At 40.3% G+C, this 25621-nt stretch overlaps 2 protein-coding genes across 6 annotated transcripts in view; one reads left to right on the forward strand and one right to left on the reverse strand.

Annotated features, from left to right (window-relative positions):
* The window catches only part of tnn (tenascin N), a 46979-nt gene extending 45943 nt beyond the window's left edge, over nucleotides 1-1036 (reverse strand). The window contains exon 1 of one of the 5 annotated variants that reach the window (XM_050033766.1): nucleotides 856-1036. The gene's annotated coding sequence lies outside the window, so the exon portion shown is untranslated. The remainder of the gene's footprint in view (nucleotides 1-855) is intronic. The other 4 variants (XM_050033767.1, XM_050033769.1, XM_050033768.1 and 1 more) reach the window with 4 other exon arrangements.
* Nucleotides 1-25419, forward strand: part of mrps14 (mitochondrial ribosomal protein S14) — a 252315-nt gene extending 226896 nt beyond the window's left edge. The window contains exons 2-4 of the mRNA XM_050033772.1: nucleotides 22908-22983; nucleotides 24547-24711; nucleotides 24834-25419. Of these exons, the coding sequence (XP_049889729.1) occupies nucleotides 22915-22983; nucleotides 24547-24711; nucleotides 24834-25016 (417 nt within the window). The 5' untranslated portion in view covers nucleotides 22908-22914 and the 3' untranslated portion in view covers nucleotides 25017-25419. The remainder of the gene's footprint in view (nucleotides 1-22907; nucleotides 22984-24546; nucleotides 24712-24833) is intronic.
* Nucleotides 25420-25621: the final 202 nt, after the last annotated feature.

A 25621-nucleotide genomic window follows, 5' to 3' on the forward strand; every position in this document is an offset into this window, starting at 1 on the left:
TCGTACAGATGTTTAAAGTTAAAAATAAAAATGCCAAAGTAAATGCACTGCAAATGCAGGAAAAAACATACCAACACTTTAATGCTCACATAACCTCATTTAGCATCTCATCGCCATCACACGTCAGTTATCGCTGACCAAGATTTCCACAACGAAACAACGAAGACAAAGTGTTGCCATGCACACCCAAACTAACATAAGACCACCTTTAGTCCTGAGACACATCATAAATTCCAGGTGTCAAGTTAAACTTAACACTGTCATGTAACTGACAGCAGGGTCAGGGTGAGAGGCTGCAGATGTGGACTGTGTCACTCAAGCCCTACCACCCATCTGGTGATAGCCTGGCAGATAGGCTGAGGTGAGACAGGGATAACAAGAAAAGAGGAAGGAAAGACAGCTAAGAACATTTAGATGGATGGAGAGAAAGAAAAGCGGAGAAATAGCCTATTTCTGGTGTGAAGCAGGTTGATAAATAGAGAGAAAGAGTACCAGAGGAGAAGCAAACATGTACTTGGTCACCTTGGGATGAGGTAAAAATAAATAAGAGTGCTTTCTTAGCACAACAGACCTTTAATTAACAAAGTTGTTTTTCTCTTGATTCATCATCATAAAAATGCTTTCACTTACTTTTTTTTACTAAATAGAAATGTCATAAAATAAATTACTTTAATCTAACATTGAACTAAACAAAACCTACCTAACAAAACGTCTAAAGAAATGTCACACAGGGTAATTGGACTAATAATGGCGAGTAAACTAAATCATTTAATAAAAATAGGCAGATTGGGGACTGTACAAATGAAGTGCCATTTTTAAATCACTGAGAATGACAAAATGAAAATGTAGCCTTACCCTTGAGGGTTTTCTTTAACTTTCTTCTCCTCTACTCTCTTTCTTCGTCAGCAAGTTTCTCCCTCTGCCACCTGTTGATTCAAAGACCTCAACACTGCCAGTGACTTTTGCTCTCTCCCTCCCTCTTCAATTGCTAAAATCTCTCCCAAATGCCTATAGGCCAATGGGCAGTTAGCTTGGGAGTGTCTCCTCTCCTCCTCTCCTCAAGTGATTGAATGAAAAGGGAGAGGGAAAGGAGGAGGAGAAAGATAATGACCAGCATTTACTACTCTTTTCTTCTGAGCTAATCATGCCTCTTACCTTGCCTCTTCATCGTCTCAACACTTTTGTCAGAACTTTTAATAATAATAATAACAGTAATTTCCCCCCTGTCTGCATGTGTTTGGTTACTGTAGCAGAGGATGTTGAATTTAATCTCTTTAGCAGAAGGAGTAGGGTCTTAAACACAGTAACTGGATAAAGGTTGGATTCAAGGGGGAAAGATTGGCGCCAAGAAAAACGTAGAGTCGGCTTAGGATAGAGGGAACCACTGCTGAGAGGTTATGTTTGAAAAAATACATTTTTAAAAGTCTACACAAGAAAGCACTTATAAGAAAGGGCAAATTATGAATCAAATAACACGCTCACAGCGGTGGCATACAGATCTTATTAGAGTCGGAGACAAAAAAAGAGCTCTGTTTCCTGGAATCAAACCTTCTGGGGGTGTGGGGGTTTTGAAAATGGTGATAATAATCACAAGACTCTTGGATAATTTGTTGTTGGTCGGATGATTGGCAGCGAGACACCATAAAGTCTTGATATGATTTGACACTTGCGCACTAAATGTTCCTCAGGTTATTCCTGTAAGAACAAGCCACCACTAAGAGTGCTGTGAGGACACATAGCAGGCTAAGTCCTTGAAGCTGACAGAAATACCACAAGCAGCTTGATCAAAAATGTACCCCCTCAGACTGCCATGGCCGCTCTGTAGCACGCAAAGGTTTGGTTTCTTTTATACAAGGATAGACCATGCAGGCTGCTAAGTGCACATGAGGACAGAACACACACATCAGCATCTACCACCATGAACATCACCAAAGACCCCAGGTGTCAAGGTTGGCAATATTTTACGCTGACAGCAGCTGTTTGTCTCCTAAATATATAAGTCAGGTTTCGGATTTCTGCGGGAACCCAGACGATGGTGGAATTGTTGACGTGAAACTGGAGCTGAAGCTGAGGGGCCAGGTGTGGTTGTTTGTACAGAACAAATGTTGCTTGAACTTTTAATCTTTGACATGTTGGACAATAAGTTGTTGTTCCATCTGTCTTTTTACCCAGTATATGATTAGATGTTTGGCATCATCGCACTTGGCACACAAGGAGACAACTAGCAAAACATGAAAACCAAGACTGAGATGTAATAGTGAACCACAGCAGCTGAAGGCAGCGGTGCCCCAACATATTCTTTATAGGGGCTGCCAAATTGGGCCACCGAATACTGTGGGGTGGCAAACCAAAAGCCATAATTGAGTTTCAGGGATTCTATTATGGTGTTGTAGTACGTAGGCAAGTTAAAAACTACGTCAATGTGAGACTTAAAGAATCTCTATAAACAGATATTTGCAAATGTATGCAGAATCTGTAGAAGACGGGACAAGATTTTGGTGTCTAAAGTGTTCTGGTTTCCATTTGAAGTCTGTTTGTAGTCCGAGTAGTATTGACCAACCATGTTGAGACAACAGGTTAACAGTCCGTGTGGATAGGTGGAACAAACTGGCTGCAAACTCGGAACCCATCTGATGGCAAGTTCACTTTTTATAAGCTTTTTAAAAAATGTATCTGCATTCATATAGAACTATAATTTATTGTAGAGATTAGCCAAAATGACCAACACAAGAAAGACAAAGTTTGCTGGCTACACGGGATCAGCCTGACATATTGGCCCTCGCCCCCAGACGCTTTATCATCATTAGACAATAGCTGATGGGTTCCGATTGCAAAATCACATACTGATAGCTTCTTATTTAATTGATGTTAGTAATTACCTGATGTGCATATACTAATAAGCTTACACATGAAGATGTATTATGCACAATTTTCCTTAAAAAAACACAATCATCAGCCATCACCTATGACCCACAAGAAGTGTGTGGAAGTGTATTTATCTACAAAGATTCTGCCCTCTGCCTGTCTGGTCTTCTTTTCTTCTTATTTTCTGTGCTTGGGACATTTATGAGTGTGTACCCACACAGCACTGGTAGCGACCTGGTGCCCGGTCACAACCTTTAGCTCTGTTTTGCTCTCTAGTGACTCATGAGGGAAGTATTTGCCTTAGCAGCGATGCTTCACTATGTTGACTATATAGCTAACTTTGTCTGCATGTCCTTTAGTGCTGGGCAGATATTGTGTAGTGATTTAATCAGAGCTTTTTTGTTGCACAGCTTTAACTTGAAATAACGCTCCTAAGAGGTGTTAGACTGAAATGAAATAAAATGTCAGCAGTAAAAACGAAACATAGTGAACTAAAAGCCATCCCTTAATCTGAGGGGGAACTCCACAGTTGCGGGAAATCTTCTCAGCATTTGTGTTTATTGAGGAAGCAGTGGGGATGAAGGTAAATCATGCTGGATTTTGTTTTTATTACAGCATGTTTGCCAGTTTTTACAAAAATATAAGAACAAAAAGAACAAGGATTATGTTGTTAGCACAGAGAGGAAACATAATTCTTAAAAGATAATATCTGTGGTTCTGCTACAGTGTCTGCAGTATTTTTAGGAGCAAACTGCTCCTTGGACTGAGGACAGAGATGACTGAATCACCGGATGCTCCATAATGACACAGTCATTATCAGGGTTTACACTTCCTCTGAAAGTTAAGATATAACCTTGGAACATCAGTGCATGTAATGCTTGGCCTCAGATTTGGTGCTGCAGTGGAGCTTTCTCCCCATCTTACTAATTTCCATGATCAGAGAGCTATGAAACTAGGACACTTTCAATTAGGCTATGCGGAGAGAATAAAGACTACAAAGATTAATTAAGTTGCCTTGAATTTTCATTTCATCGTGTTGAAAGATTCTTTTTAACATGAACAAAGGTCCTCGGTTTTTATCATCAAAAAGAGGAATGGATGTATTAATTAACTTTGACAGAGTGGAGGGTGAAATCACCTGGAATCAGATTGTTATGGAAGAAGAAGAAAGGAAGACTGGTATCCCATTAACAGATAAAAAAAAATCCCCTCACCATATTGTTTATACACGAGAAATCAATGACTGAAGAGTACTGTTGTATGGCTTTGCATTAAAAACTACCTCCATGTTGGTCTGACGTCCATAGACCTCCCACAGAGACTTTAAATAGGAGTCACGTAGTACATCAACAGCAGTATACAGCATTTCTCATAAATTCCTGTATATAAAACTACTACAACATAAATGCAACTACATGAAACAGCAGGACGTATACTGCTAGCCAGCATGTGTGGTATGTGTGCATGTTGGTATCAGGGTCGGCATGTGTATTTGCTTGTGTCCTTCATGTCTGTGTGTGAGAGTACAGATGTGAGCAGACTGTTGCTTGCTTATCTGAGATCAGCTTCAAATGGTTGGACTCAGTTACCGACTCTGGGATCTGGATGTGGACGGGCAAACTGGTTCCCAACCAGGACAGTGGAATGCAGTAACACACACTGACCAATCACTCAAATACCAAAGTTGTCAGCGTGTTTGTCACAAATGTCAACAGGCATTAAGTTTCTATTTCAGCTGACAACTCGTCCACAAGTGCTTTTACTAATTTTGGGATCATTCGGTACATCAAAAGATGTTTTTGCTTTGGCCCTTTGTGGTTTGGTTGAAAATATCAACCAATCACAACCTTGAGAAACATTATTTCTTCCATCCTTCCTGTGAAAAACTAGAACCACAGTCAGATGCTGTAGTTTAGGAGTTGCTTTGCATTAGATTGTAAAAATGAGAATGTAATAGCATGTCATTTATGCTTTATTGATCCATCTCCTCATGTCTTACACCATCTTTCTATCCATTCATCTCTTCTTTTTAATGCAAACTAAAGAAATGTGTCCTTCATTCCTAACAAAACAAGGGGAATCCTCAGCTCCAGTTGTATAAAGGATACGCAGAATGTAAGATCGCCACATTGAACATCATTCATGCATTCGTCTGCTGCTGTGACATGCTGGTTGGGAAGTGATGACATTTACAGCACTTCATGGGACAATGAGAAAATATCTCATGCACGTCATGATACTTTCAGGGAAATGTGACTGCTTTCCATTGTAAGTGCTTGTTTTTAGCTCATGTCGGGAAACGTACCCCACATTAGCAACAGATGTCATGGAGCTCCCGCAGAAATCGCAGCAGGGAGAATTTTATTGATGTTTCCTTTAATGTGATGCATGTCTGTACTTTGTTTCCTCTCCCTGAACTCTTATTAGAAGTGCTCACACACCTTCAGTTCCCCTTCAAGTTATTCTTGCTCTTTTACTGCCAGACTAAGAGTTGATATCAAAATTAAAACCATGACAAGCAAAAAGGTCAACCCACTTGCTGAACATCTGGTCTACTCCAATTGATTTGGCCTGTACGCAATAAGAAAGTGCTTGTTTCAACCATCTCCATCTGTCAGTTTATTTTACTGTCTTTTGCTGCCCTAGAGTAATACTAGGCAGATTTTTTTGGTAACTGTTGCAAGGAGTAGAGCCAGTGCTCTTTTGCATTGAAAGGGGTCAATTGAGGTGGTTTGGGCATTTGATCAGGATGCCTCCTGGGCGCCTCCTGTTAGAGGTGTTCTGGGCACATCCAACTGGTAGGAGGCCCCGGGGCAGCCCCAGAACACGCTGGAGGGATTATGTATCTTGTCTGGCCGGGGAATGCCTTGGGGTCCCCCAGTAGTAGCTGGAAAGTGTTGCTGGGGAGAAGGACGTCTAGAATGCTTTGCTCAGCCTGCTGCCCCCGCGACCCAGCTTCAGATAAGCATTTGAAAATGGATGGAAATGGATGGATGTTTGTAGCAAGTGTCACCAATGAAAGTGAAAGTCAACCCAAAATTAACATATTCTCATACAACAGTTTGCAAGATATCTAAAGAATTAGAGCCCCATGAATGGCGTTGTTCGTTACGTTGGTTAGGTTTAAGCAAGTTAAGTTATGTAGGTTAGGTTTAGGAAAAGAAACACAGATAGGCATTGTCACGTATTTAACATAAAGTTATATACTTAAAGCAGCTGTGCGGAACTTTTTACCATTTATAAAACTGTCCCTAGTTCGTATCACCCCCCCTTGAAGATCCGCATATTTATTTGAACCCAACAGCGACAAAAAAGCCTTTCTCTATATGACTATTTAGCGTAGCCTGCCTCGGGTCGGACACAGCGGAAGTCTGAAGTCGGAAAACTATCTGTGACTGTGACCATGAACACAAATATACAGCAGGCAGTTGTCCTCAGTTTATAAGAAATTCAGAGCTACACCAGAACATTTATGATTTTCCTCTCGCTCTCCAAAACAAATGCATGCGGTAATTGGCACCATCGTACCTCAAAATGACTCAAAGTTCCCTTTGTTTCACACAGGACAAGAGCAACCAGTCTCGGGGTACCCATTAGCTCACCTGGTAGAGCAGGTGCCCCACATACAAAGGCTGTGTCCTTGCTGCAGGAGCCACTGGTTTGATTCTAACCCACAGCCCCTTCCTGCATGTTATCCCCCCTCTTTCTCCTGCTTTTACTATATAGCTGTCCTATTGAATAAAGGCAAAAAGCCCCCAAAAAATATCTTTAAAAAAAGAACATCAGTCTCCTGGGGAAAAGTCCTGTGTTTGTTTGACTCATCCACCCAAAGTTCGTCATAGAACGGCTACTATGATGTCCTATGAATTAGCGCCCCATGAATGACATCACGTTCTTAATGTAAAGTTCTGTAATTAGCGCAGAGTTTCTGCGGTTAGGTTTAGGAAAAGAAACATGGTGAGGACGGACCTTAAAATGACTCAAAGGTCACTCAAAGTTCACACAGTTGTGAACGCACATCTCCTGGGGAATGTCCTATGGGAAAGTCCGTTGCTTTGTGACCCATTCACCACCCCAACCTGGCTCCTTACAAGACCGCTCGGGACCACCTCCTTGTTTACTCCTGTCATGTGGGTTATGCATGAATTGCTGGCTCATGATTATGTGGGACGTGTATGAATTTAGGTACATTACTTTTTGTAGAAAAACCTACGAAACAGTTTGAGAACAGCCTGATGCACTCCCCCAACCTGCCTCCTTAGGCAGAGTTTCGCTCTTTATACTACTTCCGTCTTTCCTCTATGCAGCGCATTGGTCACGTGATTGCAGCCTTTCCAATTACGGACATTATTTACAAATTCTAGTGCATTACTTTTTGTAGGTATAAACAGCACATGATTACAGCCTGCCCAGATTCACTCTTGTTTTCGAACGAGTTTTGTCCACTTGGCATTTGCCTTGCTATATTTGTGTTTTTTTCTGCACTGTGTCCTCAGTTTTTAAAGCTTCCTCTCAAATGCATGCTACTTAAGGTCTGGCACCATGTTGCCAAAATCCTGAATGGTATACCTTTAAAGCAAAATTGATCAGATTCCTTTACCCTATGATGCTTTCCCCTAAGTTTTAAACACCTTGACCATGCATCAGTAGCCTCTCTTACTCTGTGTGATGGATAAGACTACCTCACTATTTTATTATGCATTTGCTGTCACATGCTAGATGGAAAAAATGTCCAAATGAATTAACACTTCCAGAAAGAAAACTAGCCAGAATAAATAGTGACAGATTTACAATGCACAAAAATGTTTAGAAATGACTGGTGGGGCTGTACAATAACAACAACCTTAATTGTGATAAATCCCCTTGTTTCTTGTGTCCCCTTGATGACAGTGAAAAATATTGGCCCAGACAATACTTCATCTACTTTTCAATTAGGCTGGGATCTGGTTAGTTGGCTTGGTCATGGCATGTGGTTTACATTTTTTTTCCTCATGCTCTTTAAACATTGAGGCCAAACACAAGCTTCAAAAACAAAAGAGATTGCCATTATCAGGACAGAAAGTTTTTGTTGTAAGTGGAAGAATGTCCCTCATCATGGTTTTGTATTTATGGGGTGCTCAGTGACCTCACCAAAACCCCTCAGTGGCCCGTAAACTGCAGTTAGCTAATCATAGATGCTGTCTCCGGGCATTGCTGCCAGCTGGTCGCTAAGCTACAGTTTAGGAAGCATCCTGTAAAGCTTAGTCAAGACATTGTGGTGGAACAACAATAGTTACAGTGTTGCTCATTTAAGCTGAAATGCATTGTTAAAATCCTCATCGCGCCACATTCTTTCCTATGAGACTACAAGAGGAGAGCAACATCAGTAGTTACTTTAAAATTAAAAGCTTCACTTTAAATGTACAACCTCGTGAGAAAGGGCAAAGCTATTTTTAAATGATTTCCATAGGTTCTTGGTTATTTTGTTGTGCGGGAGTATACAAATTTACAGTGCATTCCTGTCTCTTACCCACATGGCTTTCATCAAAGATTCATTATAATGAGCACTAATAAATCAAAGTCAACAAAGTTATGTCAGAATATATTATGCAGTGTTTGTGAAGATATGAGCATGGCTGACATACCTCGATCTTCCCTCTCGACACAGTCTTTTCAGCAGGTTTTGGATTTGAGTTTGAATGCTTCCTAAATAGAGGAAGTAATTTATTGTCCACTCCTCTTCGTCTGCTGCAGCTCTTTGCTATCATCTTGCTTTTCCTGCCTGCTAAGATAAATAGCAGCCCTCCTGATGCTCATATATTTCTAGTTAGAACAGCCATATGTGAGGACTTGCACGCAGTGTTTACAAAAGGAATTTAAGCTGCCTAATGTCCTGCCACAATCCACAAGGTACCTGAGACATTACCGATTATGCTAAAGGTGTCATTAACTGAGCTAACAAATGCAGTATTTATTACCATGTGTTTTTTGTCACAAATGTTTGTTATCTATACAAACTTTACCTTAAAGCAGGGGCCTTCAACGTTTTTCAGGCCAAGGACTCCTTAGCTGAAATTAAGGAGAGACAGAAATATGAAGTTAGGATAATATTTATTACAGAATATGAGTGTACAGCTTAACAGATGATTTGTGTTAATTAAGATTTAACAGACGTTTTTGGTGCTTGGACACCAAAGACACAGAGAGCTTAATTAGTTTACGATTTACAAATAGACCTATTGGGTTGGAGAAAAAAGTGCTGGTATACCACATGTTTTGATATTTCTGGGTGTGGTGTCAGTCTTAGGAAGGGATCATGTGCTGGACTATTTTTTGGCTTGGAGAAGTATCTTTGTGTTGCTGCCATGAGGTTGGTGGGCCACTGTCTCCAGTCTTTGTGCTAAGCTAAGCTAACCATTGCCTGGCTGTAGCTTTATATATAATAGGCAGATATGAGAGTGGTATTAGTCTTCTCATCTAAAGTGAATTTCCTGAAATGTCAAATTATTTCTTTAAAATTACAATCAAAGGTTGGCATGCATCGTGGAGACATCTGGTGCTTGGGCAGTAACTTGTGGCGTCAGACACTGATGAAAAAAGCCGTCCTTTAACGTCGGCATGATACGTGGCCGGTCGCCATTATAGTTTAACAGCACTTCGCGGCATCACAGGGGATCACGGCAGGACAAGAACGAAAGTGAAGGCGGCAAAAGTACGGTAGGTGGGACAGGTGGTGGATGGGTCCAACAAACAGTGACTTTCACCCAGAAGAGTGTTGTTCGCGTCCCTTAAGATTCTAAAGCCAAACACTGTTCTTTTTTCCTAAACCTAACCACATGCTTTTGTTGCCTAAACCTAACCGCGTTTTTTTGTTGTGTACACCCACACGTGTGTTAGTTGTTGGAGGAAAAAAACATCAATTCACATTGTTATACTGATGTAGTGTTTTTATTTTGAAATAGACTGTATGTAAACATTAAATTTTCTCTGAAAGAAGAGTATTTTTAAAGAAGACAATGCATGTAACAGGCAGAGCTTGACCCGGCATCCCAGAGCATCAACAACCAACGCACCCAGGGTACCTTTCATGTCGTATCTGGATGTGAAAGGTCCATGACCAAACGTTGATATGTGACGAGGTCGGAGTGAGAGAACGTTGTTTTTGTCATTAGTAATTTCACACAGAACACCGATATTAAACGATGAAAAAGTGATGTTATCTTTAATGAAGATTATAAAACTACAACACAGAGGCTCCAAAGTCTGAGGCAAGGTGGCAAACTTTATTCCTCCTTTCAGCCTTGACAAAGGCAGCACATACTAGATCCACTCCTTCCGTTCTTACCTTAAACAATAAAAGCCCCAGGTGTACATTATGTAACTGTTTACCAGGGCAAACTTAAATAGACTCAGAGCATGTCACTCAAAGGAAACTCCTTGAAAAGTATTAAAGTAGTTTAGGCTATACAAGAGCTTAGCTCAGATGGACTGCCAGATGCTGCACTGGGTCAATGGTTGTTTAAATTTTCCAGCAAATCTGTTCGCATCAAAACCTTTTATTGAACAAGTGTCGCAACTGTTGCAAATTTACAAGGCTGCTGTTATGAATAACTTTGATTCGAAATATTTGCTGGTGAGAATTTTGCATCTTGTGTCGATTATTCGTCACCCTCCTGGTGTGTATCAGAAGGACTTTCCAGTTAAGAATATCTGAGGCTTTTGACCACATTGTTATGGCATCGACTATTTATATCTACTTCATGTCTTTCTGTGGCTCAAACGACCACTTTCAGTAACTAAAACCTGAACCTTTCAAGTAAATATACAAAAAGCACATTAGCTCTTGTCTTTGAACCATACGGTATATTTAATTACTCACAGGCTAACTTTGTTTCCTCGTGGATCTGGAAACTGTTGATTGAGGGGGGTGATTTGATCTGAAGGGGAGCTACACTATGAGGGGCTTTGTGCGAAATGGGAACTGACAGATGGATCCAAATAGCACCCGCAGATATCCAACACATGAAATATGTTTAAAGACTAGATGTCTGGCTAGTCTGGGTGGTATTAGGCTACATTAACACAGCCAACCCAAAGCTGACAATTTTCCATCATTGTGGTAAAATAGTTGATTTTTTCTGTTCCCGTCTAAACATTTAAAAATAGGGACAACATGTTTTCCCATTGTTTATGTGGAAATGACAAGATCAGATCAGAGGAAGCCGGGCCAAAGCCGGCATCAATGTCACATTCTGCATGTTTACACTTATGAAATGTCTCGGAGGATGTTTTCATTTTATTTTGACCAGTGTAAACTGAACATGTGTGACTCTGGTGGAGAGCAGATCAGATTAGAGGATGCAGTGTAGATAAAGCCTAAGTCATTTAAGGGGAAACAAACTAATGCCACATGGAGGTTTGGGGAATGTGTTCCTCTCAAAGCCCTTGTTGTGTGTGTTCAACTTTCTTTGATGCCTACCACATTGTGCACATACAAACAAACTTGTGGGCACACATAAGCCCTCACATACACATACAAACCCGCATTAAATGCATGTTTATAGACTATAAGAGGTTGCCCTGTCTCCATCTGTCGTCAATCTTTAATGCACACCACAGTTGAGTTTTTTTCAGCCATACAGTATAGAAAAGGCAACATATGTGCAGTAATTGTTCATCTACGTTGTGATTATCTGCTAATGTTGTTCAACCACTGTGAGCGGTCAACACACCCGGCTTTCAGATTCAAAGATTATTTTTAATGTGGCTTCTGTTTTGTTAGATGGCATATGGTAAAGACCAACAGAAATGGTCTGATAATAACGTGAAACAATGGCTGTGGTCTGGACTCAGACTTATGACATCATGAGTACAATAAACATCTGCATCAGATCACAACTTTAATAACAGGAAGCAGTTTTAATGGGACCTATTATGCTTTTTCTTGATGTTACAATGTCGGATGTTCATATTAAACGTGGTCAAAGTCTCAAATAATGAGGTAAACATATGTAGAAGGAATCCCAGTGAGAAAAACCTCAGGCCTCAGACTGTTCCTGAATACCCTGTTTCCTATGGTTTCTCCTACTGTGAGTACAAGATGACGTGACGTCTTCATGGGATCATCTGCTCCGGGCATGCTACTGCAAGTGTTTACATTACATAGACTACACTGCTACATATAGCATGTAGCTTGTATGTAATCTTGGATGCCGATGTTGTTTATTTCCCTTTGATTTCTGATCACATTGCTGCTGGAACATGTCCAGTTGTGTTACATAGGGGGTCACATTATTAAATAACCTGAAGTTTTGTGGGCACTATATAGTGCAGTGTGTTTGCTAGCTGCTAGGTTGCTCACCTGGCAGCTGCAACTCCACCACTATTTCCTTCCATGCTTATGTGATCATGGTAAGAGCTGGCGGACACATCATGGCATCATAGAACATTAAGGCCTCTGCTGCCACAACTCGACAAGGTTTTGTCTTTGCTGGAATCCCAATCATTTCTTTTGGTGTGTTTTGCCTCCATGGCAATCTGCTATCCGTCTGTTTTTTTGGGTTTGGCGCCAGTGCATCATTTCGTACTGCATTTCTATTGGTTAGTTAGTAGGCTTAGGTCGTAACAGCAGTCACACTGTGTGATAGTCGTCCCAAATTTCTGACACTGTCAGAATTTTATCCCAGGCTGTCTTTAACCACAAGACCATGACAACGACCATCCTCGAACCTCTCACTGTGCGACGTAGGTCCACCATTTTAGGGCCACGACCAAAGATATTGCCACGTTTCTTTTCAAGATGGCCCACGATCTTTCATGTGGGACAGCCAAAAATCGCACAGTGTATACTGGGCGTTAGGCAGAGTAAGGCGGGTCGTGCCTTCGCCATCCTAGGAAAAAAACATTCACTTTCAGTAGAGGTGCTTAAGACATTTTTGTCCATTTCCAAAATTCAAAACTCCCTCACAGACAAATGAAAGGTCACAGGGGGGGTGATTTTTTGCATGGGGGTGTCATTCTGGGTGAAATTTCAAAATCTCAACTTTCAGCATGAAAATCCATTATTTGACCCTGTAATGCATTTTTATCCCAGCAACAATAACAAATGGCTAAATGACAGGTGGACATTTTTGTCCACTTGAAGGGTCATGGATAGGATAAAAATGCATTACAGGGTCAAATAATGGATTTTCATGCTGAAAGTTGGGATTTTCAAATTTAACCCAAAATAACCCCCCCTTGCCAAAAATCACCCCCCTGTGACCTTTTGTTGGACACTACAAAAGTTTCTAGAAAATGGACATTTTTGTCCACTTGAAGGGTCATGGATGTAACTTTTTTGAAGGGTAACACAAGGGTTAAATAGACAGGCACTAAAATGGAGCATTATAGACAGAGCATGAATACAGGTGTTCCAGCCCAGTACAAAGAAAATAGTGTTTTTTGAACATTAAAGCATGTAAACATGTTCCACTTAAACCCAAAGTACAAGTATGAACCTGAAAATGGGTATAACAGGTCCCCCTTACACAAACTACAGTAAAAATGAAGGCACTTAATTAGGCATCTTTATCCACTACAATTCACAGAATGAGATGGACCTGCCATCAGAATGATAATTAATGAGTCCTTATTCATGTGCGTGGAGTCAGTGCAAGCACATTTGCAAATGAGTTAATTGGAACAGACAGCAAGTCAAGCAGCAGTTTGACGGATGAGCTGGTGTCAACAGCTGTTACAGAGCTTCCTGCATGGGCTGATGTGGATACCAGTCCTCAGGGTCAGGTCATCCTGTCATGAGACGCCGCGTAGAGACCTGACCCCCCGGTCCACTGGCTGACATAACCCAGCCCCGCTCACGCTTTTTGATCTCTTGGACTCAGCGCTGGTTTCTTTGAGGCTCAGAGGAGAGAAACAAGGTGAGAATTTAAAAAGCTAGAGTAGGTAAAGCTGCATTCACCTCCTGCCAACAGTTGTGGCTGATGCTCTTTTTATAGAATCAGTGGAGGAGACTGAGGTGAGACTGCTTCTATAGAAGTAACTACCCACGGAGACAAAATCCTGTGTAACTCATCGAGGTGTTACAGCTGCATTTGTGACAAATGAAAAAAGAAAAAAAAATTTTACCGCTGTGTGAGATATCTGATTTCAGGCGACAATAAAAACAAAGTTAAGATAGCCTTTGACTGATAGGCCAAGACCTTTAGGGTCTCCACTGGAAACTTAAGGCACCCAGTTACAGACAGAGTGACAGTGATTAATAACACACAATTCATGTCATCTCATAGGGAGCTCTAAATAACTCATTTCCTTCTTGTATTAATACCATTCAAACGCAAACATGGAAAAAGTGAGGTCATATGAATCAACACTTCCTCAAACTCTGACCAAAAGGAAATTATTTCAGCTTTGTAAAACGGCACCAGGAGTTACCCTTCACCTGAGTCTCTTGGGTCAAGAGAGATTTGTTTTCAAAGCTTGCGGCCTACACTTCCTAGAGCACTGGTGGTCCCGCCGTAACTAAGTATAATCACAGATGTCTCTGTTTCCTTCTCTTTCTCTCTCTGTTTCTCTTTTTCTCTACCCTCCAAAGTAACTGGACTCATTTGAATTCAGACCTCATTATCTTAAGTACTTCTATTCTTCTCCTTGACAATGACATCAACACCCAACCATAAAATCAAGGGAATACAGTTTTGGGCTTTTACAAATACCCACTGAAGTGGGGGAAAACACAAACCAGCTAATGCTTTTATTTCAAACAACTAGTGGAGCAGCTCTTTAAGACTTGATGGTTTTATAACATCCTTTCTTCAGCAGAGTAGAAGTGAATGCAGCATATCTGCACATGGGACTCATCATTTTTACTTGACCGAAAAGACTCAGCTCCAAGTCTTACAATATTGTGATTGATAATAGTGAGTTGGTAATCTATCTACCAGGAGAAGGAAATGATAAAACAGATGCTAGGAGACAATCTTGCATTCGACTGATGCCTACACGATCCCACTTTAAGAATTTAATTTGTTTGATGGACTCAATTTTCCAAATGTTGAAAATGTAGAGGCTTTGTATCTGTGTACTTTGTAAAAATCATAAATTATAAACGAAAGCTTTAAAAGTCAGACAGATTTATCGGATGGTTTCAATATTACAGTCTGAGAAAAGAGGAAATCTGTATTTTCTCAGATAAGTTTTGTGAGGTTATATGAATGCATAAAACCCACAAAGTTTGCTGTTGTGAAACTTTTCTATCCTCAAGAGAAACTTTTAAATTGCAAGTTTCGTTTATGCAATTGTGAATGGCGATGATGAAACATGATAGTTTTGTTTTTCTCATCTGGTCTAAAGTTTTATCTGAAGTTGATAAAATGCGTCATGTATTGGTATGAATATGTAAGTTAAAACTGCAGAAGGCAGAAATCTGGAAAAGACAAACAAAAAAAACAGCAGAATTTAAAAATACATCCTCCACCTGCTGTTCTCCTCTCACCCCTGTCTGTTTTTAGCCCCTCCGACCAGATGACCACAGTTATATGCAGCCGCTTCATGCAATAACCTGGTGTTTCCCATACACTGTTGTATTTAATCTTATTTTATTGTAGAGTTGCATGCAGCCCATTTGCTCTGCTTCTCCAGAAGGAGAGCAGGCAGCAGCTAGAGAGATAGACCTTTGTTCAGCAGCTGTAGAGGCTCGAAATTGGCTAGCGCAAACTCCCCAGCGCTGGGTGTCACAACAGGCTGGTAGCCAGAGCAGTGCCAGCTCTAATGTGTAACAGCAGCAACAGAAAGTTTGCTGATCTGGCAGACAGTCTGGCTGGATTCGGATCGCTGCAGCTGCTACATGAAGGTCAGTTTCCAGAGCTGTTGCCCACTCTTTGAGGTTGTCTGTCAGGGAGTGAGGCAGAGGGCGCACTGTGATTCAAGGTTCTCGCTAACGTCAGTTACATAAACGTGAAGATTACACCACAGCCATGAGCTTTTTGCTCCAGTTAGCAGAAGGCTAAACTATTAGCAACAATTTCCCTCCATCTCTCATATGCTTCACTGACATTTACAGGTGTTTTATTATGTTTTTTTCTCACTCTCTTTCTGATGTCTTTCTTTTTTGGGGATGCTTTGCAGCATAGGCAATTGTTGCCAATGCTGGAATAGCAACTTTCTCTGCAGGACTCTCCGCCAGTGAATCAGGCTTTCACTGAGGGGACGTGCACGTATATCTACATTTGAAGAACAGCCAATACGAACACCTTCTCTCTGAAATGACCTGCGACTCTCCAAAGTCTCCCACCACAGGCTAAATTTTCTGAAGCCTGAAAACACACCAAGGCCCTAACCCCCAGGTGTTATTTCTATTCATTTGTAAACCATTTATACGTCAAGCATAAAACATTTCCAAAGAATTTCCTCTTTCCAAACACCCTTTCTTTTGCACCTTTGCACTCTTTCATAAAAATGCCTTTGTCTTAATATATTGAAGTTAATACAATTGTCTTTGAAAGCTGCGATGGTTATGCAACTGTGTGATTCACTGCTTTAAAATGTATGTGTGAACTTGTTCGTTACGGACGTGAGAATACTTACCTGCATGCTAGCCATAAATTTGAACAAGCTCTCTTTCTCTTTCTTACTCACTTTCTCTCTTTCCTCTCGGGGGATATGAGATATCCCTGAGGCCTGGAAAGCAGAGACCTCTGAATCAGTCAGGTCATGGCCTCAAACTAAATGAGCTGTATCTTCCTCAAATGGACACCGATGACTAAGAGGAGGAGTCTGGTGGTGTGTCGGTGAAGGTATGTTAGCGGCTAAAGACTGATGATTCAGTGTCTGGAAATGTCAATATGTATGCACCAGATAACCGGATAATGTTGTTAAAGTAATATTCAGTTTTACAAAAATCCTTGGACTGTTTTTGAATTGGAAACAGAAGTTTAAATGTAATATAAAAGTCAAACACTGCAGAGCTACATGTCGACAGTATTTATTTTAATAGTGTGTTAAGTTATGAAGTGCTGGAAGGCCAAAAAGATCCTTTTCTCCCGTAATATTGCTGTCTCAGTTTCTCCCAAGACACACTTATACAGCCTTTAAATATAGCTGCATGACTGAATGAGTTTTCCATGATCAAAAATCCAGTCTGAATGGTTTGCTTTGTCAATGATTTATTAAATCACCTTTAAATACTGTAACATGTGCTTGGTTCTTTTCATTTGGCAAATTTTTTTTCAAAGACATCCGGAATAAAACAATGGCCCAGTTGAGGGCCTGAAAACTGTGGCTCTGCTTGTGAAGTTTACGACATCTTGAGGAGAGAGAGTTATTTATTTTACCACGCGAGAGAAATACAGGAAATGTCTCACGGTTACGCCCCCCACCCCCCCTTTGCTCCATGTACTGTATGCATCTGATTATGGTTTCATAGAAAGAGTGGAATATTTAAAATGGACTATAATCACTTCACCACATTTGTATAGACTGGTCTGTCAAGACATAACATTTTCTTGACATTAAGTGATAATCACGTGTTTGACGTGGATAAAAATAGGCACACTCTGAACTAAGGTAAAGAAAAATTGTAAAAAAAAAAAAAAAGTATAAACATTATTGTAGACTGATCCAACGTGAGAAGAAGTGGCTCATTTATAGTATTTAATAGTTGATCTGTCAGTAAGTCAGAAATTTACCCTGTAAACAATAACAAACTGAATTCATTCATCAACCAATGGATTAAAACATGTTTTAGAATACCCATATTGTTGCCATTACTCTACAACAAAGACTGGATAATTCAAAGTGTTTCAAAGATGCATGACACCTCTGTTCTCTGTGCCAACTTCCATCACATTATAGCCTCATATAATATTAATTTATGATATAGAAATATAAGGAGAATTATGTTTTTGCAGCTGAAGATGATGGCACTCACAACTGGTTTTTAAATACACACTGAGATGTGATTCTATACTCTAACCATGGCCTTGAGCAGTCTTAACTGAGATCACACTCAAGTTCAGCTTTAAGTTTTATTAACATATAGCGTATATATTCCACTACGATATTGCAGCTGACTGGTACAGTCTAATTATGTGGTCATGATTTATGTTCACAAGATGCTCATGTTGTACAGAGTTAGGTCCAAAGTGGGAAAGCCCACCCACTTAGAAACACAGCTGCTTGTTCATTTCTTGCAAGTCAAAGTGTCTGTAAAGATGTCATTCTGATCAGAGGTGGCAGATGTGTTCACCCTGGAGTCACATATGTGTGTGTCTTTGCCTGCATATTTCACACTGTTCATTAACACTATAGTCAAATACATTACCTAACATAGATAGAGACAGAGCATCATGCCACATTTTCTTCTCCCTGTGGTACATTGAAGATGAGTATGTTTGATGAGTCAGAGGATCCTTGTTTACTAGATTTATCTTGTTTAGGGCTGAAATGACAGAACGCCTAAACCTCTATAGCAAAAGTTTGAGTTGATTAACATCAGAAAAGTTAGCTGGCTGCCAATGGTTGTCTGTCTCATAACTGTTAGTGGAAACATAGGCCCTATTTACACCTGCTATTAACATGTATGCTGAATTTTGGATCAAAAGCGGGAAGCTCTAAAGGCTCAGACACACCAAAGCGACACTGAATAACCAGACGCCTCACGTTGCTGTGTCTCAGCCAAAAAGTTGCACATGAACACACCAAACAGACAACCAACAAACACATATGTTTTGCGCCTGTGTGAGAGGATATACCCCCCCATACCAGCAGATGGCAGTCGTCTGTAATTGTCATTAAGCAGGGAAACCGGAAGACCGTCTTGATGCTAGGTAGCCAGTTAGCATATTAAGAACACAATCCGGTGTTGAAAGAACAGAGCATATTTACTGTGCGCCAGTGAACAATGACACAAACCATCAGGAAGCGTCTCTGCTAAAGAGCTCAATGGTTAAAGAAAAACAACCTTACCCCATATAGCAAATTTGTTTCAACCTCACTCCCTCTCAACTTAAGCTATTTGTTTACATGCCTCACTTGAACTGAGGTGAACTGCCAATCAGAGTAATTTCATTCACCAACTGGCGCAGATGAGTTCCAACGCTCACCAACCACCCAGCTTTGACTGACGGCCAATTGTTAGCTTGGTGTGTGAGGGCCTCAAGTGTGAATACACCCAATGCGTCTTCAAGGGGTCCTGAGACCCAATCGCTCACCACACATTCGGAGGTGGTCTGAGCCACCTGTCTTTCAGCAGTGTGTAAACTAATGTGTCCTGGGCCACACTGAAGGACCACCTACTCAGCCAACATGGTTACTCATCCGACTCCCCACTTTCTATTGTTGCTGTCACAATGCTGATGAACTGTCACAGCCACTCTTTTCTTTGGGAACGGTCACTTAAAGGTCTATCTTGTTGGCCAGAATTAACACAACAGCATTGGTTGAACAGTCCTAACAAACTCAGACCGACAATGCAACGGCTCCCACCTGTTAATAAACCCATTAATAACTGTTTGGTAATGTTAGGTGGATGCTTCTTACCCCTGTCGGTGTGTATATGGGCGGACTTTCACCAGCTGTCCCAAACACGGAGCTCACACTCCAGCATGGTCTCCTGGTGGTGGGCGCTTACGTGTGCGTACAGCATGAAAAACCTCCTGCGAGTAGAAAACAATATGACATTTGATCTTTGGAAGCAGACATGATGTTTGTGTTTATGCGCATAAAGAGCAAATAAGTGAGATCCGGTCACAAATGGTCACTCGACAGGAATGTGGAGAAGCATTCCAGTACCAGATGTAAACTGGCAAACCTGAAGCTGTCCACTTGTGATTGGATCACAATATGTATGTGCTACATGGATGCAGACAATCCATCCACATACATGGAATATTACTGGATGACAATAAGATTACTATTTCCAGAGCTTCATGTTTTCCATGTGGTTCAAATTCTACATGCTACTTCGATACTAAAGTGAAACCAATGCACCCAGTAGTCTCAGCCTCGGGTACATCATTTTGACCATGTTCACTGCACTGCTGCCATTTTTATGGATGAGGCCACTTGACTCCTGTGTCACTCAGTAATCTTAACCTATTTCAGAGACAGATCAGTTTCATATTGCATGGCTTTGTTCCCAAATCTCCCAAGTCTTTGCTGTGATCCAGCCTGCGGTCCTGATCCGCTGTAAGGCGTGAAGCTGCACTGCTGTTAAGACACCTGTCTACATGGCAACTTTATATTCAATTGCTCCTTTGATGCCGGTTGACAAGAGACTGTATTGTTATTATTCTACTGTCATTGTATTATCCACTTGTAAGGTATCAAGGATCTTTTTCTCCATTGGTCCCTTAACACAAAGCGCTTACAGCTACACACAAAAGCTCAAATGTTTCTGATTGCCATTGAATTCAGTATGAGCCATGGTAAGCCTCATACATCTATTCTTTGAACTGTCAACTGTCAGAGCAGTTCACATTGAGTAACTGTGAATAGATACCTTGTTCAAAGAGGCATTGGTGACAAAAGATGTTGACACTGACTGTTAAGCTGTTTATGTTAATAACTTATAATCGCATGTTCTCATTCCCCTTTATTTTGTCTAATGCAGTTGACCAGCATGATTACTATGCATGTTCACCCAAGTACAAGTTTTCTATATTGCCTGTGCCAGCTGACTCACCCTTATTTAATCAGAAAGAGTCTTGTTGTTTACTCCAATCAAGCTGTTTAAGGTCTGATGAAAGAACTCCTCCAGCAGAAAGGTATTTTTTGCCAATCAACGCAAAGCTTTACTCTTGCTGGCAGAACCTGGCAGCCTGGCATTTATCATAAATTTTTATACAACATGTGAAAACGTAGAAGGTCACCTTTCAGATCCTCTCAAGCCTTTGACATCTCTTTGCTATGGAGGTAAAGGAAATTACAGAGGAAATGATTTTGACTTCCTGGTGATCTTGGAACAGCCCCCTGAGAGATTTGAACTATAAGCCAAAACCAACTGAGGGCCAAAAAGCAGTTTAAAGGAATACTTCACCCACAAAATGACCATTTGTAAATCAATTAGTCATGCCCTGTGACCTTCAGTTTGTGAAGGAAACTTTTTTTTCCTGCATGCCTCCACGGAAAACAGTGAACAAAAACAACATTTTTGTGACATTGACATGTCAGTTACAACAGCATAATACAATAATATGATAGTCTTAAGGATTAGTGTATCCTTAAGATACAGTGTCGTCTTTTTGAGTCTGGCATAGTCCATTTTCACATTTTCTTTCAAGTTATGCTTCTTGTAGTCTCAGTATATATGTCAATTTCCCCATTAACACAAACTTCTTCCACAATTGTTAGCCATGGCCCTTCGCTGGTGGTGTTTCTTTACCCCAGTTCCTGGTGATAGCTTTCTTGCTTGCTACTAGCAATATTTTAATCAAATATCTATCACTAGCACTAATGTTTTCTTCAGGAATTTTACATAGATAACATAACGTTTCCCAAAATACAGTTATTTTCTGACATTTCCAAAAAAAACATGAGAGTGGTCTACATCAAACAATCCGCACTCTAACGGCAAACATATTGATTTATTGATAGAGGACCTCTCACAAACTCTTAAACAACTTAAAAATAATAGAATAAAAGTATTGGAGTCTGGCTTGGAAGACAGTATAGATGCATGAGTTGTGTGAGAGTTTGTAAACTGATGTTTTGATATAGTTTTGCTGTTGCTGAACAAGGTCCCCAATCAATTAGCAAATCAATATGTTCACTGTTTTCTGTGGAAGCGTGCGAGAAAAACAAAGCTTTCTTCAAAATTTCAAGGTAATATGGCGTGACTAACTGACTCACAGATGGTCAATTTGTGGGTGAAATATTCCTTCAACAATGATATACAGTGCTGCTGTGAAATGACAACGCTGTATTTTCTAAAATTCAAAAACTGAACAAAAACATTTTTCTTGCTCAACAACCATGTAATTGTACAATTACAGTGATCTGAGAAGATTTGTTGCCTGCTCACCCAGAAAAAAGTCAAGTTGAATATTTTGACCTTAACTTATTTCATATAACGACAAACATACTTCAATATTCACTTACAGTGGTTGTGGTGTTGTTCATGATGCTATTAAGACCAGATTTACAAATACCACTATCCTTTTTAAGAGCTACATCGATACCTTTCATCGCCTGTCATTTTTCATTTAATTCCAGCCTGTATAGATTTTCCAGCCTGCTTCATAAGGTTGTTCTTTATAGAGGAAGCACTGCCTGCAGTTTGTCATGTGTTAATATTTATCCAAGAACGCATCTGCTCAAGGCTGCAAAATAATGGGGATTGTTCGAGAAAACTTTAATGGAATCTGCAGCAACTGTAATTTTTTTTCTATAAAAACTTTTAAGGACAGTGCCCCGCTGAAACATATGTTGAAAGAAGACCAAAGTGCACTGTTTAATATATGTACTTCCCTGAAGCACAAGAGTTTCATTGTTAGTGGTATCAAGGGAGCAAGGACGTGTCTGGGTTTCGGGAGATTTAAGAATAGGATTGCAGTCAGACATAAGGTTTAGATTCAGCATGAGGACAGACCATTCTCCTTTGGCTAGGTGGTGAGACGGCGTATGAGCTCAAACTCAAAGAACGACACTGTCACCTGTTGGTTTTTCAGTTGTACTACAAGGGTCTAATAATGCTCATCCTGACCTTGGATTGACTCCTGTAAGTCAAAACTGCGAGAGCACACAGTGATATTGAATTCAAGTCACTGCTGTTACCAAATCTAATCTTGCAGATGTCTCAGAATAAATTGTCAAATAATCACTTTGTCCTACAGAAGGAAGGCTATTTGGAGCTTATACTTATGACTTCCTCAAAGGGAATACATATCCTCTTAAGTGTCCATCTGAAAACTCTGATAAAGCAAAAATAATCACTCTTATTAGTCAAGATGGGTAGGACTGACCCATTAAACTTGTAGATTTGATTTACTATATCACTCCTGGTCGATAGGTGGCGACATATTCAGTGTGTTATCATCCTCCTTCGGTGGTTTTTGCACAACATAATCATTCAATATGGCGGCGCACAGGATAGCATGTCTAGGGTTAAATGCCCTTTATTCCACCGTCTGCGCCCCAAAGCAGGTAATTTACCAATTTTAATGTTTTATTTTGTAGTTTAAGTGTTTTTATGGAGACAGCATCACATACAGGGACAGAATGATGGAGAAAGCAACGTTTTTGGTGTTAGCAAGCGGTCTTGCTAGCTTTCGGACGTTAGCTTTGTAGCTAATGCTAGTTAGCCTGCTCTGCGACAAACTCCTTTTATACTGTTGTTAAATAATTAACTTACCTATCGAATAGACGCATTGCTGATAGTAACGTAAGTGTTTTAGTGGGTTGATATATATTTATGTTACGTACACAAGTCGTTAGAGAGACGTGAAAATGACTTGACATCATTCGTGAAGCTAACGGTGCCTCGGAAGCATCCTTACCTGTGTGACACCACACTCTGAAATGTCAGTCTGTTTGTGTCAGGTAAAAGACTAATGGAGATGAATTTAAATTATTTAGGCACACTAACAAATGAGTGTCGAAGAATTTACAAATGAAAATGGATAAACCTGAAAGGGAAACGTGAATGAAAGCTAAGCTAGGTCTGATTAGTTTGTAGGGACACAAATCGGGGTGGAAGATTCCAAGAAGGAAGGTGATATAGGGGTTATTACGATATGTTTTTTTGTTTTGTTTTTTGGTTAAGTTAAAAAGTTGTTAACTGTTACTACGGGTGTTAAAATGTGTTTAATGTATGTACAAAACATACAAACTAAAGCTTCCTTTCTTAACGAGGGCTAAAAATCGTACGACTTACAGTGAGTTACCCCCTTTATCTGATCTGAATTTGGACTCTACCATTATTCCCAAACAACACAGATCAGCTTGTTAACTAAATAGTCATTATAGTGTGATTATAAAGGTGATCTGCGTTGCCTGCTTGATTTCACAGCGTTTCCCAAAGTACAAAAAATACAGAAATTAAAAGCAGTAAGATCAAGTTTATGTGTTTAAAACATATGTTTCTTACAAAAAAATTAATCAAAACTGATGCTCTGATAAGGATTAGTAATGAGGTGATGTTGAGTGAGTTCAAAAGGACATGCTGTCTCCGTACTTGTCCGTAGCACATAATCATTTCAGTTCAGTTCAGTTTTATTTCTATAGCTTAATATCATAAACCACAGTTTGCCTCAGAGGGTCTGCCCTTGGATCCTCACAGTGGATAAGGAAAAACTTCCCCCAGCTGCTCTTTCTCCTCCTTAGGAAGAGCACCGCAGGAGGGATCCTTCTTTCAGGATGGACAGATGTGAAATAGAAGTCATGTGTACAGAACAGCTCAACATAATGACATCACAGTAAAGACAATCTAATGAAAAAATGATACATGGAGAGAGAGATGTGAATCCAAATTATCAGTCTTGTGATCACAGAAACATTTTGGTAGGGATATTTTAGTTTTCCTGTTAGTGAGTAAGAAAGGCTGCACTCATTTTATCACCTATATGTCAGTGACCAGTGTTTCTCAATCTACTAACTGCAGAAAATCTTTTTTAAGAACAGCCTGTGACATTAGGCTCAGTCTGTGGAAGAAACTCATTTTGAGCCTTTTACTCAGTGTGTTATATTAACTGTCAAATCACTGTGCAGGCCCTGAGGACTTGCTGGGGGGCAGTGGAGCAGGTTAGGGGTTACTATGTTGACTGGAGGATGCTGAGGGACGTCAAGAGAAGACAGATGGCCTTTGACTATGCTGATGAGAGGCTACGGATCAATGCACTGAGGAAGAACACCATCCTTCCCAAAGAGCTTCAGGTATGACGCAATATCTCTCCCCAGACTAAGAACTTTTTTCAGTGTGCTGTAGAACTCATTCATGAAAACAAACATCCAGTATGTGTAAATGATTTCAAAACTGTTTAAAAATCCTTTTGCAGGAGGTGGCAGATAAAGAAATTGCAGCATTACCGAGGGACAGCTGCCCTGTTAGAATACGTAACAGGTGTGTGATGACTTCCAGACCTCGAGGAGTGAAGCGGAGGTGGCGACTAAGCCGGATTGTCTTCCGTCACTTGGCTGACAACAACCAGATGTCTGGGATTCTGAGGGCAAGGTGGTGACATGGACACTACGGTTGGATTGGATCATGAAAAAACAGTGTTTATTATCAGCATTCAATAAAGGCTTGTTTTGGCCTTTAGTGTTTGCAGTCTTTCGAAGTCCTGACTGTAAGAAAACAGTTCCACAACTACCCACAAATGCCCTGGAAGGTGTCAATATTTGAAGCAAATCCACTGAGATTAGAGCAGCATATTTTCAATATTCTGTATATGATGAGGACAGGGATATGTCCTTTCTGTAGATCATGTGTGTCCCAGTCAGTAAGTTGCTTTTGCTTTCTTATGGGTCTTTATGAAAAACATATTTAAAGAGAAATGTTAGTGTGACTCCTCAGAGAAGCAAATATCCATGCAATTTACTGTACTTAGAAAAGGGTGAATAAATATTGTTTTACCATACAAACCTTTTTCATACTGTTTCTTGTTTTAAGGTGTAATGTAGAATTTTGGACCTTTGTTACGATAAATGTGGTCAAGGAAAACCATACTTTCTTCCACCATCAGAAGCTAGTTACCCTTAAAAGTGACCAAAGAATCACCTAAAATGAAAGCTATATGTTCAAAATGTTGCAAGCCCAATGACTCAAAGAATTTGATGTATTATA

Source organism: Epinephelus moara, chromosome 21, assembly GCF_006386435.1.
Source record: "Epinephelus moara isolate mb chromosome 21, YSFRI_EMoa_1.0, whole genome shotgun sequence".
Lineage (NCBI taxonomy): Eukaryota > Metazoa > Chordata > Actinopteri > Perciformes > Serranidae > Epinephelus > Epinephelus moara.